The sequence below is a fragment of the Mustela lutreola genome, chromosome 2 (genome assembly GCF_030435805.1).
Source record: "Mustela lutreola isolate mMusLut2 chromosome 2, mMusLut2.pri, whole genome shotgun sequence".
NCBI classification, from domain to species: Eukaryota; Metazoa; Chordata; class Mammalia; order Carnivora; family Mustelidae; genus Mustela; species Mustela lutreola.
The window spans coordinates 24,036,384-24,055,653 of NC_081291.1; the positions used below are offsets into that span (position 1 = coordinate 24,036,384).

Sequence of the window (19,270 nt, forward strand, 5' to 3'; positions counted from 1 at the left end):
GTGAGTCCAGCACTGGTCCAATGTCTGTAAGCAACAGACATACTAATATGTCCGCGTACCTATCTGAAAAGGACAAAGAGACCTGGTGGGAAAGAGCAAAGGTTGGAGAAGGGATAACACTGAAGTGGCCTATGTCAAACCAGCAAAGATCTGTGTTTCCCAAGAGTCAGGTGAGCAGTGTGGAAGAGAGCAGTCATCTCGCTTAAACCCAACAAGATGGCTGCTCTTGGATGAGGTCCACACGAGGGCAAGAAGCTTGCCGTAGCAGCTGATGGCAGTTGCTATGTGGGTGGACCAGTTGGGGCGTGTTGAAGAGCTGTGGCTCCTCTGAAGACTCCATCAGAACCTCACAAGAGAGCCCCATGCAGGTGCTGGGCAGCACCGAAGGCACCAGAGGCCAAGCTGTGTTGTAAGTAGACAAAGCACAGTGAGAAGGGCAGCCTGATAATTGCTTGAAGAGGCTACAACCTAGAAGCTTGAAGGAAAAATCATGTAGAGCTTTGAACTAGATGCAAAATCAGAGTCTCCAGCTAGCCTAGCCTAAGGGTACTAACCTAAAGTTGTCAGAAAGTTAGGGAACCCATACAAGGTACCACGTAGAGATGTGGAAGCAGGAGCTCTGCATAGTGGGCTGAGGGCAGAGTCAAGAAAGGAAGGAGAGAAGGAATTGTTTCATGCTTCTACTAAGCCCTGACACGTTTTGGGGGTGAGCAGGTAAGGCCCCAGTATTTATTCTTTGACTTTCTTTGGGCTGAGCATGAGTAGGTCCAGGCACCTTCCCCACGCTGTCTGACAGCATGGCTGTGGAATTACGCTAGAACACACCGTCAATAGTTAATTCCTAGCTTGAATTTAAATAGTCCCCACATGTTTGCTCCCCCCAAATTATGGGCCTGGGTCACTGTAAGCCTTCGGGGGCATGGTGGGGGAGGACAGCCTTCTTCCTAAAGACAGTAAGACCCCATTGGAGAGCCATGGTTACATACCCAGCCCCTCTGGAGAACAGTACCGCCAAGGACAGGCTCGGTGCTGAATTCAAATCCCCTGTGACTTACTCATTGTCTTTTAGATGATGTTAGGGAAATCTGGGAATTCTATAAATGGTGAAAATCTGTAAAGAGGCAAAGGCTTCAAAGTGTTTTTTAGTCCATCCTGCCCTGATTATTTGTTAAGCCACCGTTTTGTACCCAGTTCATAAAAGACAAGCCAACCAACTTCTCCAGACGTGCGTCACGGGGCCTCTGGGTATCTCATCCCTGAGTCCTCCCCGTCACGTGTGTTTGTCCAGGGAGCGGCATGATCTCTTCCCTCATGTGGCCGGTAAAGCCCCTCTTAGTGGATAGCGTGCAGCTAATAGTCTCTCTTGTCAGGGGAGGCCGTCTTGAAATCACATCATTTCCTCCCCCCCCTGCTAGTCTTTCTCAGTCTAGATCCAGTGGAAAAGGGAGGACTGGGTTATTTCAGTTCCGGCAACGGACACATCAAAATTGCCTCCCTCTTTCCCTGGAGGACCTAATTTATTTCACGCATTTTGACCTATCCCTGCTTAGAAACCGCCGCTGTGATTCTGTGTTGAGGCATTTCCCTGCTGCCTTTTTTTGGCCCCCAGGCAAACCCAGGCCACAGTTCCCCTGCACAATGACGTCAGTCTGGCTGCTGGGCCCAGCTGGATGGAGGTGTGTTTTATGAAGTTCAACCCTGCACCCCGGGCCATAAATACACGTTGTGCACATAAATGTACAGCTAACATTGCCCAGACCCCTCCGAAGCACCATGTTAATAAGCAGACAGTAAGTCTTTAAAATATGGAAAAGTAGTTAATCTTTCCGCTGGCAAATCCTTTGTAGGGGGTGTTTTCCTATGCTTCAGGATAGCTACAGGCAAGGCTTTTCATCTCCTAGGATTTGGGGGGGTGGGGGAGAGAAGATTGCTGTGGGGCTTCACTTGGGGAACTTCTACTAAGAGAAGAAATTAAAATATTAATAAATAATTAATAATAATAAAATGGAAAGCAATAATATCTTGCCCTTCTCCTTAAGTGAGGAATCACTCTGGGTCCGCCCTCAAGGAACTTGAGCACTAATAAGTCCCATGCAAGACAGCACCTCTGCTGCCTGCTGTGGTCATGGACCCACAATGGGCTGGACCTCACAGGCTTGTCTTCTGCCCCTGTCGCTCCAGGAAGTCACCCAGCCTCTTGTTTCCCGGTCTCTGAAATGGGCACAAGCGTGTCTTATTCGTGTAGCTTCCGTAAGAGTTTACTTACCCACTCTGAGTCCCAGTTTTCTCTTTTGCAGAAGGAGGAAGTCAGTACTTGCCCCTTACCATAACACTCCATTTTATAAATATTTGAGGAATACTGGAACACCTTCTTCGAAAGAACTTCAATGTTACGGATTCAACTCATTTGTTTTGACAATGACCCTCCTGGTCAGTTTCCTCCCTTCCTCCCCTCCGCCGGTCTGCTCCCTGGCTCTCTTTCCCCCGATGACATGGTAGAAGGAGCAGACTTGAGGGTAAGGTTGGAGGCTCAGCAGGCAGAGAGTTCCTTGGGCCAATACCTGCCTGCTTCATGGGCGAGAGAGCAAGTGTCCACCTGCTGGGCAGCCGTGACTTTTTCCATGTGTCTCAGGCAGAGAATAGGAGTTGCCAGTGGTTGATTTAAGGATGACGTAAGTGAGAGCTCTCAATTTGGAGATGACATAGTCTCTGCCTTATAAATATTTCATTTCATGTAGTACTTTCATTTCTTCTTATTGCTAAGAAGACCCTTCCTATGTTCTGCCTTTTGTTGTGTCCAACTCACATGTGGTCCTGCTGTTGTTTAGTCCATTCATTCTTGCTGTGACTAACAGGAGTCATGATGCATGTGTGGCTTACTGATTTGCCATCCCGAACACATCTGATACACCTCATCCATCCCACTTATTTTTCTTGTTCTCTGTAGCAGAATTAAATACCCTTAATACATATTCTTAAATATTCATACTTTATTATGGTTTTGCAACATTGTTTTCCCACTTACTGTGTTTGGGGGTATGCTTTGACAGCAATAAACAATTCCCTTTCTCCATACATCTGGTGCCAAGGAGACCACAGAATGGACACACTGTTGCTTACTTAATCCTTCTTTTTTTGATGGACTTTGAGATGGGTTTCCTTTTTTTTTTCTCCCCTAAATGAACAGTGTTACCAGGAGCATCTTTACACATGACTTCTTAGGTTCCTGAACAGGAGTATATCTTTTTTTTTTTTTTTTTTTTTGTCTTAATTTTTTATTTTTTTATAAACATATATTTTTATCCCCAGGGGTACAGGTCTGTGAATCACCAGGTTTACACACTTCACAGCACTCACCAAAGCACATACCCTCCCCAGTGTCCATAACCCCACCCCCCTTCTCCCAAACCCCCTCCCCCCAGCAACCCTCAGTTTGTTTTGTGAGATTAAGAGTCACTTATGGTTTGTCTCCCTCCCAATCCCAGCTTGTTTCATTTATTCTTCTTCTACCCACTTAAGCCTCCATGTTGCATCACCACTTCCTCATATCAGGGAGATCATATGATAGTTGTCTTTCTCTGCTTGACTTATTTCGCTAAGCATGATACGCTCTAGTTCCATCCATGTTGTTGCAAATGGCAAGATTTCATTTCTTTTGATGGCTGCATAGTATTCCATTGTGTATATATACCACATCTTCTTGATCCATTCATCTGTTGATGGACATCTAGGTTCTTTCCATAGTTTGGCTATTGTGGACATTGCTGCTATAAACATTCGGGTGCATGTGTCCCTTTGGATCACTACATTTGTATCTTTAGGGTAAATACCCAATAGTGCAATTGCTGGGTCATAGGGCAGTTCTATTTTCAACATTTTGAGGAACCTCCATGCTGTTTTCCAGAGTGGCTGCACCAGCTTGCATTCCCACCAACAGTGTAGGAGGGTTCCCCTTTCTCCGCATCCTCGCCAGCATCTGTCATTTCCTGACTTGTTGATTTTAGCCATTCGGACTGGTGTGAGGTGATATCTCATTGTGGTTTTGATTTGTATTTCCCTGATGCCGAGTGATATGGAGCACTTTTTCATGTGTCTGTTGGCCATCTGGATGTCTTCTTTGCAGAAATGTCTGTTCATGTCTTCTGCCCATTTCTTGATTGGATTATTTGTTCTTTGGGTGTTGAGTTTGCTAAGTTCTTTATAGATTCTGGACACTAGTCCTTTATCTGATATGTCGTTTGCAAATATCTTCTCCCATTCTGTCAGTTGTCTTTTGATTTTGTTAACTGTTTCCTTTGCTGTGCAAAAGCTTTTGATCTTGATGAAATCCCAGTAGTTCATTTTTTCCCTTGCTTCCCTTGCCTTTTGCGTTGTTCCTAGGAAGATGTTGCTGCGGCAGAGGTCGAAGAGGTTGCTGCCCGTGTTCTCATCAAGGATTTTGATGGATTCCTTTCGTACATTGAGATCCTTCATCCATTTTGAGTCTATTTTTGTGTGTGGTGTAAGGAAATGGTCCAATTTCATTTTTCTGCATGTGGCTGTCCAATTTTCCCAGCACCATTTATTGAAAAGGCTGTCTTTTTTCCATTGGACATTCTTTCCTGCTTTGTCGAAGATTAGTTGACCATAGATTTGAGGGTCTATTTCTGGGCTCTCTATTCTGTTCCATTGATCTATGTGTCTGTTTTTGTGCCAGTACCATGCTGTCTTGATGATGACAGCTTTGTAATAGAGCTTGAAGTCCGGAATTGTGATGCCACCAACGTTGGCTTTCTTTTTCAATATCCCTTTGGCTATTCGAGGTCTTTTCTGGTTCCATATAAATTTTAGAATTATTTGTTCCATTTCTTTGAAAAAGATGGATGGTACTTTGATAGGAATTGCATTAAATGTGTAGATTGCTTTAGGTAGCATAGACATTTTCACAATATTTATTCTTCCAATCCAGGAGCATGGAACATTGTTCCATTTCTTTGTGTCTTCCTCAATTTCTTTCATGAGTACTTTATAGTTTTCTGAGTATAGATTCCGTGTCTCTTTGGTTAGGTTTATTCCTAGGTATCTTATGGTTTTGGATGCAATTGTAAATGGGATTGACTCCTTAATATCTCTTTCTTCTGTCTTGCTGTTGGTGTAGAGAAATGCAACTGATTTCTGTGCATTGATTTTATATCCTGACACTTTACTGAATTCCTGTATAAGTTCTAGCAGTTTTGGAGTGGAGTCTTTTGGGTTTTCCACATAGAGTATCATATCATCTGCGAAGAGTGATAATTTGACTTCTTCTTTGCCGATTTGGATGCCTTTAATTTCCTTTTGTTGTCTGATTGCTGAGGCTAGGACCTCTAGTACGATGTTGAATAGCAGTGGTGATAATGGACATCCCTGCCGTGTTCCTGACCTTAGCGGAAAAGCTTTCAGTTTTTCTCCATTGAGAATGATATTTGCGGTGGGTTTTTCATAGATGGCTTTGATGATATTGAGGTATGTGCCCTCTATCCCTACACTTTGAAGAGTTTTGATCAGGAAGGGATGTTGTACTTTGTCAAATGCTTTTTCAGCATCTATTGAGAGTATCATATGGTTCTTGTTCTTTCTTTTATTGATGTGTTGTATCACATTGACTGATTTGCGGATGTTGAACCAACCTTGCAGCCCTGGAATAAATCCCACTTGGTCGTGGTGAATAATCTTTTTAATGTACTGTTGAATCCTATTGGCTAGTATTTTGTTGAGTATTTTCGCATTTGTGTTCATCAAGGATATCGGTCTATAGCTCTCTTTTTTGGTGGGATCCTTGTCTGGTTTTGGGATCAAGGTGATGCTGGCCTCATAAAATGAGTTTGGAAGTTTTCCTTCCATTTCTATTTTTTGGAACAGTTTCAGGAGAATAGGAATTAGTTCTTCTTTAAATGTTTGGTAGAATTCCCCCGGGAAGCCGTCTGGCCCTGGGCTTTTGTTTGTTTGGAGATTTTTAATGACTGTTTCAATCTCCTTACTGGTTATGGGTCTGTTCAGGCTTTCTATTTCTTCCTGGTTCAGTTGTGGTAGTTTATATGTTTCTAGGAATGCATCCATTTCTTCCAGATTGTCAAATTTATTGCCGTAGAGTTGCTCATAGTATGTTCTTATAATAGTTTGTATTTCTTTGGTGTTAGTTGTGATCTCTCCTCTTTCATTCGTGATTTTATTTATTTGGGTCCTTTCTCTTTTCTTTTTGATAAGTCGGGCCAGGGGTTTATCAATTTTATTAATTCTTTCAAAGAACCAGCTCCTAGTTTCGTTGATTTGTTCTATTGTTTTTTTGGTTTCTATTTCATTGATTTCTGCTCTGATCTTTATGATTTCTCTTCTCCTGCTGGGCTTAGGGTTTCTTTCTTGTTCTTTCTCCAGCTCCTTTAGGTGTAGGGTTAGGTTGTGTACCTGAGACCTTTCTTGTTTCTTGAGAAAGGCTTGTACCGCTATATATTTTCCTCTCAGGACTGCCTTTGTTGTGTCCCACAGATTTTGAACCGTTGTATTTTCATTATCATTTGTTTCCATGATTTTTTTCAATTCTTCTTTAATTTCCCGGTTGACCCATTCATTCTTTAGAAGGATACTGTTTAGTCTCCATGTATTTGGGTTCTTTCCAAACTTCCTTTTGTGGTTGAGTTCTAGCTTTAGAGCATTGTGGTCTGAAAATATGCAGGGAATGATCCCAATCTTTTGATACCGGTTGAGTCCTGATTTAGGACCGAGGATGTGATCTATTCTGGAGAATGTTCCATGTGCACTAGAGAAGAATGTGTATTCTGTTGCTTTGGGATGAAATATTCTGAATATATCTGTGATGTCCATCTGGTCCAGTGTGTCATTTAAGGCCTTTATTTCCTTGCTGATCTTTTGCTTGGATGACCTGTCCATTTCAGTGAGGGGAGTGTTAAAGTCCCCTACTATTATTGTATTGTTGTTGATGTGTTTCTTTGATTTTGTTATTAATTGGTTTATATAGTTGGCTGCTCCCACATTGGGGGCATAGATATTTAAAATTGTTAAATCTTCTTGTTGGACAGACCCTTTGAGTATGATATAGTGTCCTTCCTCATCTCTTATTATAGTCTTTGGCTTAAAATCTAATTGATCTGATATAAGGATTGCCACTCCTGCTTTCTTCTGATGTCCATTAGCATGGTAAATTCTTTTCCACCCCCTCACTTTAAATCTGGAGGTGTCTTCGGGCTTAAAATGTGTTTCTTGGAGGCAACATATAGATGGGTTTTGTTTTTTTATCCATTCTGATACCCTGTGTCTTTTGACAGGGGCATTTAGCCCATTCACATTCAGGGTAACTATTGAGAGATATGAATTTAGTGCCATTGTATTGCCTGTAAGGTGACTGTTACTGTATATGGTCTCTGTTCCTTTCTGATCTACCACTTGTAGGCTCTCTCTTTGCTTAGAGGACCCCTTTCAAGATTTCCTGTAGAGCTGGTTTGGTATTTGCAAATTCTTTCAGTTGTTGTTTGTCCTGGAAGCTTTTAATCTCTCCTTCTATTTTCAATGATAGCCTAGCTGGATATAGTATTCTGGGCTGCATGTTTTTCTCGTTTAGTGCTCTGAAAATATCATGCCAGCTCTTTCTGGCCTGCCAGGTCTCTGTGGATAAGTCAGCTGCCAATCTAATATTTTTACCATTGTATGTTACAGACTTCTTTTCCCGGGCTGCTTTCAGGATTTTCTCTTTGTCATTGAGACTTGTAAATTTTACTATTAGGTGACGGGGTGTGGGCCTATTCTTATTGATTTTGAGGGGCATTCTCTGAACCTCCTGAATTTTGATGCTCGTTCCCTTTGCCATATTGGGGAAATTCTCCCCAATAATTCTCTCCAGTATACCTTCTGCTCCCCTCTCACTTTCTTCTTCTTCTGGAATCCCAATTATTCTAATGTTGTTTCGTCTTATGGTGTCACTTATCTCTCGAATTCTCCCCTCGTGGTCCAGTAGCTGTTTGTCCCTCTTTTGCTCAGCTTCTTTATTCTCTGTCATTTGGTCTTCTATATCACTAATTCTTTCTTCTGCCTCATTTATCCTAGCAGTTAGAGCCTCCATTTTTGATTGCACCTCATTAATAGCTTTTTTAATTTCACCTTGGTTAGATTTTAGTTCTTTTATTTCTCCAGAAAGGGCTTTTATATCTCTCGAGAGGGTTTCTCTAATATCTTCCATGCCTTTTTCGAGCCCGGCTAGAACCTTGAGAATTGTCATTCTGAACTCTAGATCTGACATATTACCGATGTCTGTATTGATTAGGTCCCTAGCCTTCGGTACTGCCTCTTGTTCTTTTTTTTGTGTTGAATTTTTACGTCTTGTCATTTTGTCCAGATAAGAGTAAATGAAGGGGCAAGTAAAATACTAAAAGGGTGGCAACAACCCCAGGAAAATATGCTTTAACCAAATTAGAAGAGATCCAAAATCATGAGTGGGGAGAAAGGGGATAAAAAGAGGTTCAAAAAGGAAGAAAGAAAAAAGAAAAAAAAAAAAAAAGAAAAGAAAAGAAAAGAATATTTTTAAAAAAAGAAAACACCTAAGAAAAATGTAAAAAAAATATATATATATATATATTAGATAAACTAGTAAAAAATCGTTAAAAAAGAAAAAGGTAACAGTTAAAAAAAAAAATTTTACCCGAAGGCGAGAAAAAAAAAAAATGAAAAAGAAAAAATTAAATTAACTGCAAGTCTAAAAAAAATCACAGGAAAAAAGCCATGAGTTCCGTGCTTGGCTTTCTCCTCCTCTGGAATTCTGCTGCTCTCCTTGGTATTGAAACCGCACTCCTTGGTAGGTGAACTTGGTCTCGGCTGGATTTCTTGTTGATCTTCTGGGGGAGGGGCCTGTTGTAGTGATTCTCAAGTGTCTTTGCCCCAGGCGGAATTACACCGCCCTTACCCGGGGCCGGGGTGAGTAATCCGCTCGGGTTTGCTTTCAGGAGCTTTTGTTCCCTGAGCGCTTTCCGTAGAGTTCCAGAGGACGGGAATACAAATGGCGGCCTCCTGGTCTCCGGCCCGGAGGAGCCGAGAGCCCAGGGCCCCACTCCTCAGTGCGCCCTCAGAGAACAGCGCCCAGTTACTCCCGTCTGCCTGACCTCCGGCCGCGCTCCGAGCTCACCGAGCCTGCGACCGGTTCAAGGTAACACGGAGCTGCGAGCTTACTGTCGGCTCTGTCTCTGTAGCCGGCTTTCCCGTTCCAATACCTGCAAGCTCTGCGACACTCAGACACCCCGATCCTTCTGTGACCCTGCGGGACCTGAGGCCACGCTGACCCCGCGTGGGCTTCGCCCCGGTTTAGCCTCTGGAGTGATGTCCCTCAGCGGAACAGACTTTTAAAAGTCCTGACTTTGTGCTCCGTTGCTCCGCCGCTTGCCGGGAGCCGGCCCCTCCCCCCAGGGTCTATCTTCCCGTCGCTTTGGATTCACTTCTCCGCCGGTCCTACCTTTCAGAAAGTGGTTGTTTTTCTGTTTCCAGAATTGCTGTTCTTCTTCTCTTCGATCTGCCGATGGATTTTCAGGTGTTTGCAATCTTTAGATAAGCTATCTAGCTGATCTCCGGCTAGCTGAAGCAGTCTCAGCTTGCTACTTCTCCGCCATCTTGACTCCTCCCCCAACAGGAGTATATCTTATTGAGAAGTAAAACTGCTGAAAAAAAATAGGATCACTAATGATTTCCTCTGGAGTAATGACAGATTGTTCTCATTGTGGTCATATTCACTTTCCCACCAGCAGTGCAGAATAATGTTCAATTTTTCAGACGCCATCATTGGACGTTACCATAGATTAAATTTTGGCCAATCTGCTAGTAAAAAGTGCATTTCATTACTTTAGTCTCATTTTAATGTATCTTTTCTCTAACCTTTAGTGGGATTGAACCCCTTTTACTGTATCAGGTGTCCATCTGTGTTTCCTCTTCTATAAGTCCTCTTGTGGATTTTTTTTTTTTCCCTCTTGTGGATTTTGATACTGGTGAGGCACTCACCTTCACTTTGCTTCCCTTTCCCTCAAACTCAAGTTTATGCAGTTGTCCAGATTATTCTTTACTCTTCTGAATGAATCTTAGGACCATTACCTCAAATTCCATCAAAAATCCCAATAAGAATCCCTTTGGGGGCACCTAGGTGGCTCATGGTTTAAGTTGCTGCCTTTGGCTCAGGTCATGATCTCAGGGTCCTGGGATCGAGTTCCACATTGGGCTCTCTGCTCGGTGGGGAGTCTACTTCCCTCTCATTCTCTCTGCCTGCCTCTCTGCCTACTTGTTTTCTCTCTCTCTCTCTGTCAAATAAATAAATAAATAAATAATCTTAAAAAAAAAAAAAAAGAATCCCTTTGAATTCCTTTGCTTGAATTAAAAGGTCCATTGAAAGAGGAATGACATCTTTTGCAAAGAACTGCTCCCTTTGGGGCGCCTGGGTGGCTCAGTGGGTTAAGCCTCTGCCTTCGGCTCAGGTCATGATCTCCGGGTCCTGGGATCGAGCTCCGCATCAGGTTCTTTGCTCGGCGGGGAGCCTGCTTCCCCCTCTCTCTCTGCCTGCCTCTCTGCCTACTTGTGATCTCTGTCTGTCAAATAAATAAATAAATAATCTTAAAAAGAAAAAAAAAAAAGAAGTGCTCCCTTCCATCCAATTGTACTTCCCCCCAATTCTTAGTTTGTCTTTTATATTCAGTAAAATTTGGTCATTTTCCTCATAAAGAAGTCTTTTACTAGATTTATTCTTAGGCATTTCATAGTCATCATTGATGCTCTCAATGGTTCTTTATTTCATAAATATTTTTTTTAATTGGTTATTGCCTGTGTCCAGGGAGAGGCTGTGGTTTCAGATGCTGATTATGTAACTGGTCATCTTGCTGACTTCTTTTATTCTAGTAGTTGGTCAGTGGGTTCACACGGGTTTTCAATGAATACACTAAGATCTGTTCTTCGGGTGACTCGGTCGTATTCACTTGTGGGTAGATTATCAATGAGCATTTCAGGTTTTTTTTTTTTTTTCCCCACAGCAATTGTTCTGCTTGTGTTTTTACAGCTTGGCCAAGTGTTGATAATTTATACTTTATCCCCAAAGGTGTGTTTGCTCTAGCTTTTCAAATTGTTTGCCATGGTATACATAATCACTTAAAATGCTTAAATGCCTTTGGATCTTTTGGGTTTTAATGTGATTTTGTGATTTCTTTCTTCTGTGCCGAAGGCTGATTTATGTCAATGTTTTTTTAAACCAGAGTTGGGTTCTTTCAATTACCTTCACAGTTTTATTTGCATTTATTCTTTTTCTTTTATCTTTATAAATTCCATTCGTCACTGAGTCAACAAATATTTGCTGAGAACCTGCTCAGTCCGAGGCACACCTTTAGGTGCTGGGGATAGCAGATTGCTGGGGCCGGACAGACGTAGCCTTCCTCCCACGGAAAGCGCAGTCTGTGGAGAAGGGTGAGCCGGAAGCAATTAAGGAGGGAGCAGAGGCACAGGAGACCAAGAGGAAAGGTAGTCGGGTCCCTGGGTCCTTGACAGGACTGATTCAGTGACATGGAAAGGACTACAGAAGAATTGCAGTGGATTTGTGAAGAAAGGGGAGGCGTGGGGAAGTGGGCAGATTGTGGAGAATTCTTTTAGGATTCGTGCTATGAGAGAGGACAGAGAAGTAAGGCACTAGCTGGAAGCGAGGTCAAGGGAGAGTTTTGTTTGTGAACTGAGGGCAAGTCTGCGATGGTCACTTCCCGTCCCTTCCATCAGCCCCGTTGTTGGAGAAGCCTGAAAGCTGGTGGAGAGAGCCATCAATACCCAACCCAGAGTACCAGAGGGAAGACCAAGGAGAGGGGCACAGGTGCAGGCCTGTGTTCTTATTTTTTCCAACTTCTCCATCCAAAAACTTAGTTCATTTATTGGCAAACTGTTTTTCCCCAATAAACATGTTTAAGGCCATACCACACAGATTGGAGTCTGGGCTGTTCTTAAATTATCAAGGATTACTTGAATATGTGTTTTTTTAAAAAATTTTTTTATTTCCACTGTTTATATATCTTTTGCTATTAATTTCTAATTATACCCTACCCTAAAAGAACATATCAGTGATGCTTTCGGCTCTTTGGAATGTGTTGCAGGTCCCTGGGTTTGAAAATAGCTCATATTCTGTTGTTTAAATATGAAGAATTTCCACTCTGTTTTAAAATAGATCATGTGTTCATCAATCACTTGTGGCATTTCTATCAGTTTTACACTCTGATCGTAAATGTTCGTGTCATAGCTTGTTTACTACTATACCATTTTCAGTACAAACTGTTTTCTTTATTACATTTTAATGATTTTCTCTGTGAATATTTGTAGACGAATACCACTAAACCTGTCCTTCTTTTTTTGTCTTTAGCATTTTCTGATGTCTTTTCGTTCTCTCCTGTCATTCTTTTTTAGAGGTATCTCTTTGCAAATGACATTATGGCAGTGTTTTTATCAACCCAATTTAAGAAACTCTGCCTTTTATTTGAATTAATTCCTTTTTTGAATTTCTGCCTTTTATATGTGAATCTAACCAACAGACATTAATTGTGATTGGTAATAATTTTATTTTATTCCGGTAGTTGTGTGCGTACGCGCATGCACATGTGTATAATTTACCATGCTCTCTTGGATTAATCAGATTTTCATCCTTCAGTTTATTTTCAATAACTACCCCTAAATTTTAAAGCAGAATTTCTACCTATATCTCCAGCTAGTTAGAATCTATTTTCCTCTGGATTCTGTCATACCTTTTATTTCCTTTTTTCCATTCCCTCAGAACTTTAAAGATGTTGCTCTATTTTCTTCATCTTAAGTCCCCCATTGAGAAGTTTGTGTCATTCTCATTCTTCTTAAAGTAATTTGTTTCTAGAGAAGCTTTTAGGGTTGGTATGTATCTTTGATGATCTGAAGTTTCACTCGTGCATGAATGGGCCCTTTTAGTGAAAAAAAAAAGTCAAATTTTTCTTCAATTGGAAAATATTCTTTCCCTTTGGAGCTTCTATTTTATATTTACATCTCTTATTCCTTTATTGGCCATCTGGTAGATTCATTTGGCATAATATTCTAATCAATCACTTGTTCTTTTTTTTAATTTTTAAATTTTTAAATAAACATATAATGTATTATTAGCCCCATGGGTACAGGTCTGTGAATCACCAGGTTTACACACTTCACAGCACTCACCATAGCACATACACTCCCCAATGTCCATAACCCACCCTCTCCCTACCCCCTCCCCCAGGCCACCCTCAGTTTATTTTGTGACATTAAGAGTCACTTATGGTTTGTCTCCCTCCCAATCCCATTTTGTTTCATTTATTCTTCTCCTACCCCCAAACCCCCCAACATTGCATCTCCACTTCCTCAATCAGGGAGATCATAGGATAGTTGTCTTTCTCCGATTGACTTATTTTGCTAAGGATAATACCCTCTAGTTCCATCCACGTCATCGCAAATGAACTATTGGGACTTCATCAAGATCAAAAGCTTTTGAATAGCAAAGGAAACAGTTAACAAAACCAAAAGACAACTGACAGAATGGGAGAAGATATTTGCAGTCACTTGTTCTTTAAAGAGTTGTAGGATCTTGGTTTCGCATTTGTCTTTGAGACTCTGCGAACGTGACTTCACCATGGAAACCATTGGATCTCTGATGAGCGCCATCTTATTTTCATTCCGATAGGCATACTCCATTCCAAAAAAGCCACCCGCTAGAGCAGTGTCATTGCAGAGGAGAGAGGTTACACGTGCAGAAAGGGGGAGGTAGAGCCAACAATGTTAAAGTCTTAGTGATACAGCAAGTTTGAAATTTTTTCTCAAGCCAAGTAGAGTTGTGGAGAAGGATGGGAGGGCAGAGTCCATGTTCCAGAGTATGGATGGTGGTGGAGCATTGAAGAAGCATCTCTGAGCAAAGGCATGCCTTCCTTGTCCCCTGCGAGGGCTTAAAAAAGAAAAAGAAGGAGAAGGAGATAATTGTAGGATATTAGATGACTGGGCATCAGGCATTTGTAGACAAGAAACCAGTAGTGTTATAATCTCTGAGCCATTTTGGATAGCTCAACATAAGAGGTGTTAATTAGTAAAAATAAAAAGGAAGTCCTTTCTTCTCTTTATAATTTCCCACTACACAGAAGGGTCCTTCTTCATGGCATCTTGGCAAGCTGTGGTGATACACTTCAGAGAATAAAAACAAATTTGTGGAGAGAAGGATGAATGAAGGTTCCACTTATGGAGAAATGGACCTCTTTGTTCTGTCACAGTCTACCTCATCCGACTGAACAGAATTTAGTGAAATGTCCTAGAAAATTATATGACAGGGATTCCAGGTTTGGGGCTAAACATGGGGCTGATCTGTTTGCTCTGGAAGAATATGGGATTTTGTTTTGTAATTTGTTACTCCAAAGAATCAGTAGTATTTCTTGCTCCAGGAGTGTTTTGACTTTGTCATTTCACTGCTTCGGGTGACGAGAGAGCAGGTGCCCATTAGGTTTACCTCCGTTGGACTGTCCTGATGGACCTGGCTGTCAGCACAGCCGCATAGCCTGAGCCCTGGCACACGCAGCCCCAACACTGTCTCATGCATTAATCTCATGCAAACATTGAACCTCTCTTTTGGGCAGACATTGTGCAAAGTAGTAGAGGGAAGTGTCTAGAAACTTCATCATTTTGGGAGGAGAGAAACAAAGAACTTTGAGTGTAAACTAGGAAGAGGAAGTGAGGCTTGGGAAAGCTGACCCCGTATCCTTGGAAATTGGGCTCATTTAGCCAATCTGACTCTCCTGGCTTGTACGCATAACATTCCAGTCTCCCCAAGGTGAGTTTTATGAGCTATGTGTAGCCGCAGCCATAGGTTATAGACTGTTGTCTTTTCAGTGAAACTTGGTATTTAAAAATGAAAAGCCTCACGGAGGAGGTACTTTTCGTAGTAAGGCAGTCTTTAAAAGCTGTTTCCCAAAATACCAAAGGAGTTCACTCCCCAGGGGAGAAGTTTTCCTCAGGATTCTTGACTTGACAGATGATAATTGACCACTCACTGTCTCTGTCCTTCATATTCCAACAGGTCCTTTGTCATCCAGCAAATTCCAAGCAGCAATCTGTTCATGGTGGTGGTGGACAGCAGCTGCCTCTGTGAGTCCATGACCCCCATCACCATGGCACCCATCGAAATCAGGTATATCCTTTTGTGCGTAGGTCCAGCACTGCTGCTGAAGCCGGTGAGGGGAATGGACAGTAAGGAAACCTAGGGGAGAGAGACTAGAGAGGGGGCAATGACAGCCTTTCCACAACTGGAGAGAGAAGAGTCATTGAGGGAGTTCAGGACCAAGGTTTGAGCTCCAACATACGGAGTAAGGGAAAGTGACATTTGGGCAAAATGTGCCTTAACTACAGTCAACATAACGAATCCCTTAAGTGTGAACGTTTAAAGGCCCAGAAGATCAGAAGGCGCCCGGAGTCTTGTCACGGCTTCCATCCTGAGGTAAGTCTGCGAACCCTTCCTGTTCTCTTTTTCCATCAGATTCACCCTGAGAGTCTCATAATGGTCAAAGAACTGTAGCTCAGAAGTTTACTAGTGAGAAAACAATTCCTTGCCGGCAGATCATTGGAAGCCGGTGGAAGGCCACCAGGGCTCGCCTTGAGCTCCTCAGCGCCTTCGTGTTCAGTCTGTGCTTCATGGTCTTCTTCTATCTGTGTCCATGGTTAAAGCTTCTTTCCTATCTTCCTTCCCTCTTATGTTGTGCTGTAGTCTTATTACTTTACCTTATTACGTACACTGTGGCTCTGGCTGTCTTGATTTCCTTATTTCAAACTGTAGTTCAGATGATGGTTCCCAGCTGACTTTTCGACAGCCTTTTATTTACAAGAAGTCCATGCAAAGTAGAAGTGGGTAATATTGGTATCAGATCAAGAGTGACAGTTTAGGGGCACCTGGGTGACTCAGTGGGTTAAGCCTCTGCCTTTGGCTTAGGTCATGATCCCAGGGTCCTATGATAGAGCCCTGCATTGGGCTCTCTGCTCAGCGGGGAGCCTGCCTCCCTTCCTGCCTCTCTGCCTACTTGTGATCTCTGTCCCCAGACCTTAAATATTTTAAAATATTAAAAATAAAAAGAGTGATAGTTTATATAAGTGGAATGATAAGCCTCCCGTCACCACCTGAAGCCACAACTATAAAGGCACTCCATTCACACCAGAAGTGAGGATCCAAAAAAAAAAAAAAAAAAATTAAACTTAGCACCGAGAAAGATGAATACCCCCAAAGTACCATAGGCAAAAAAGCCTTTTCATTCCAGCAAAAAGAATGGAAATGTAAAAATTAACTCTATCTCACTTTGAAAAACACAAAGCTTATCTAGACCAATTATTATTATGGGGAGCCTGGGAAGGTCTCTATTTTTAAAAATGCCACCAACTCCCAACTGACTGACTTTAAATCCCACCTTTAAATAACAAATAACTTTAATGTGAAACTCTCCAAGTCCTAGAGAAGATGTTAAAGTCAACAGAGTACCAGTAAAAACTTGGAATTTATTGAGAATGTTTGCTTCCATGTTCAAAGAAGTGTTCAGTAACAACATATTATGCAAATATATGCTGGAAAGGTCTTTGATCAAATTCAGTGATAAAATTCAAATAAAAAATTCTTTGTGTAAAATTCAAATACAAATAATAGTCCCAAACACAAAAATCACTTCAGTTAAAACCAGAATACCTATGTAGACAACTAAAGTCATTAAAGGAAGAATCTTCTGAAGTTAATAAAATAATTTACTTAGGTAAATAGAAGATCAATATTCAAAAATTAGGATTTTTTTCTGTAAGAAACTTTTTTCTGTAAGTTTCTAGATTTAGTAAGATGAGGTCATGGTCTTATTCTGAACATGAAGGTGCTAAGGGGCTAAAGATGAGCCCTGTTGGCCTTCCATTGCTTCCATTCTAAATTCTTAGATACGACAAAGGTTCAGTTCAAAGGAGAAAATACGGATTAGATTTAAATGGTGAAATAATAGTCTCACAAGAAATGTTAGGGATTGGAGAAATCTTCCTATCCAAGATCAGATAGCTATGAAAGAAAACCAGAATTTCTTTATAAGAAATTACAATTTTTTATGGAAAAAGATTACTGAAAGTCAATAACCAATTTATACAATTCGAAAACTTATTGATAAACCAAATCATGAAGAGCTTTTTACAATTGGTAAGGCAAACAACTATATATAAAAATAAAATAAACCAAGGGCAGGGACCATATAAGTCCCTGGGTGAGCAGGACCTACAGGTAATGAGGATATCTCCAGCTATAACCATCAAAAGCCAAAACACCCTACACTCCCACTCCTGGGCATCCCCACCACAGTCAGGTGCGTGGGCGAGCATCGTGGACTGGTAAATGACTTGCCCTCAGCACTCTCCATGGCAGCAAAGAACAGATAAGAAAATCTTTCCCATCGCTACTACAATAGAGCTAGAAATACGGAGTTGGAAGAATTTCCATCAACCAGTGGATAAAAAGCATGCTGCAGAAAGGATTACATAATATGATCTCATTTTAATAAAACAGCCCTCTTAACCCCAGATAAAAAGAAGGAAGACACACCCAAAACCTTCTATAACTGTTTCTGCAATGATCAGGCCCCTTAGATGTCAACTTTTCCTTACATTCTGACAGGAGAACATTAGACGGCCAATATTCTGCTGTTCTCATTTGATCGCAGCAGACATCTCTACCAACAGCCTTTACCTCTTGAGCGTTCTGTGTACAGAGTAATTCGGAACATTTTATGCGCTGACAACTAAAATCAGAGATTCTCATCGTGAACTCGAAGAAATTTAGACAAGTCCATTTCCTCGCACTATCTAGGTTCCAAAGCACTTGATTCCTACGTTGGAGGGAGGAGGGGAGGGTCTGGGGATGCAACACAGCTCAGAAAGTTGAAGGCGTCTTGGAATCTGGCTCTAATGGCTCCTGTGTTTCCCTGTAGGAGAATGCAAGGGAGTGTGGAGGGGCGCCAAGTCTGCAGGCCAAGATGGTCCTTGTCCTCTTCCCTCTGCTCTTGATGCTCTTCTCAAGGTGACATTGACTGAGATATTCTCTTGGCATGCTAAATCATGGATAAACTGTGAACCAAAATATGGTGCGACATAGGGGACATGAAATATAGTCCAACCATCAGCGTCTCATGGTTCTAAACTGTGCGTGATATAAACTCTTAAAGATATGTTGACAAAAAAGTTATCTTTTTACTTTGCCAGTCATGCAGATGTGAGTTTGCTACATAATCACCCTTCATCAGAAATGGGACTGCGAGTGCGCAGTGTCCCTTCTGCTTGAAACCCATTGAAACCAATTTAAAACTGTGTACTTTTTAAATAAAGTATGTTAAAATCATCACCTTTCGATTTTTGCTTTATTGCTCAGACTACAGACTGAATATTGCATGGAAAAGTCGCCCGCTCCAGATTCCGGGAAGGGATGGTTGTTGGCAGAGACTTTGTTCTAAAGCAGATTCTAGACAAATATTTCACAATTGTTTAGGTGCTACACTCTCTGTTATAAAAATATTTACAGAAGCAAATCAAAATATCATCTGCATGGGAAGAGTTTATGACAAAGAACCCTGAATATTTTTGAACTAAGCTTCAATAGAAATCATAATTTGGATGAGAACACAAGCTCCAGTAACACTCAAGTGTCGAACTGTTTGGGAGTAGAAAATAAAGCAGTAAATCCTAGGAATTCATTCTGAAAAGACTTGACAGAGGAAAAGAACAATGACTACAAATGACCCTCAAGCTTATTGCTTGAGCATTTGGCTTCTGGCTTCCCTATAAACAAGGGATGAAATCAGATCTCAAATATTACAAGATGTGAAACTACCCAGACATGTAAGCATTCCTGAAACACTGGATCCTGACCCAAAGAAAACAGATTCCACTGGATCATAGTTACCAAATAAAGTGGAATAATTTCCATGCCTCAGTAGAATCGAGAATGTCTTATTTTATAAGACAGACATCTGAAAGTCATGGGGAGAATGCCACTGAAATTGAAAACAAAACAAAACAAAAACAAATACATTATGCTGTTGATATTTTAGAAAAACCGATGGAATCATACTGCCGTATCCTAAGGTGATGCCAGTATTTATAAGAATAACAATACTGCATTGCTCTCTTTCTTGAAATTCTAATGCCTCCAGTGATGTTAACAATATAGCAATACTGTAACATGTCAAGTTGTCAAAATTCCAACAAG

General features: G+C 41.4%; 1 protein-coding gene across 1 annotated transcript in view; it reads left to right on the forward strand.

The window, feature by feature from the left end:
• Window positions 1–18,403, forward strand: part of CACNA2D3 (calcium voltage-gated channel auxiliary subunit alpha2delta 3) — an 867,979-nt gene extending 849,576 nt beyond the window's left edge. The window contains exons 36-38 of the mRNA XM_059161213.1: window positions 15,080–15,197; window positions 15,419–15,496; window positions 17,997–18,403. Of these exons, the coding sequence (XP_059017196.1) occupies window positions 15,080–15,197; window positions 15,419–15,496; window positions 17,997–18,089 (289 nt within the window). The 3' untranslated portion in view covers window positions 18,090–18,403. The remainder of the gene's footprint in view (window positions 1–15,079; window positions 15,198–15,418; window positions 15,497–17,996) is intronic.
• The last annotated feature ends 867 nt before the right edge of the window (window positions 18,404–19,270 follow it).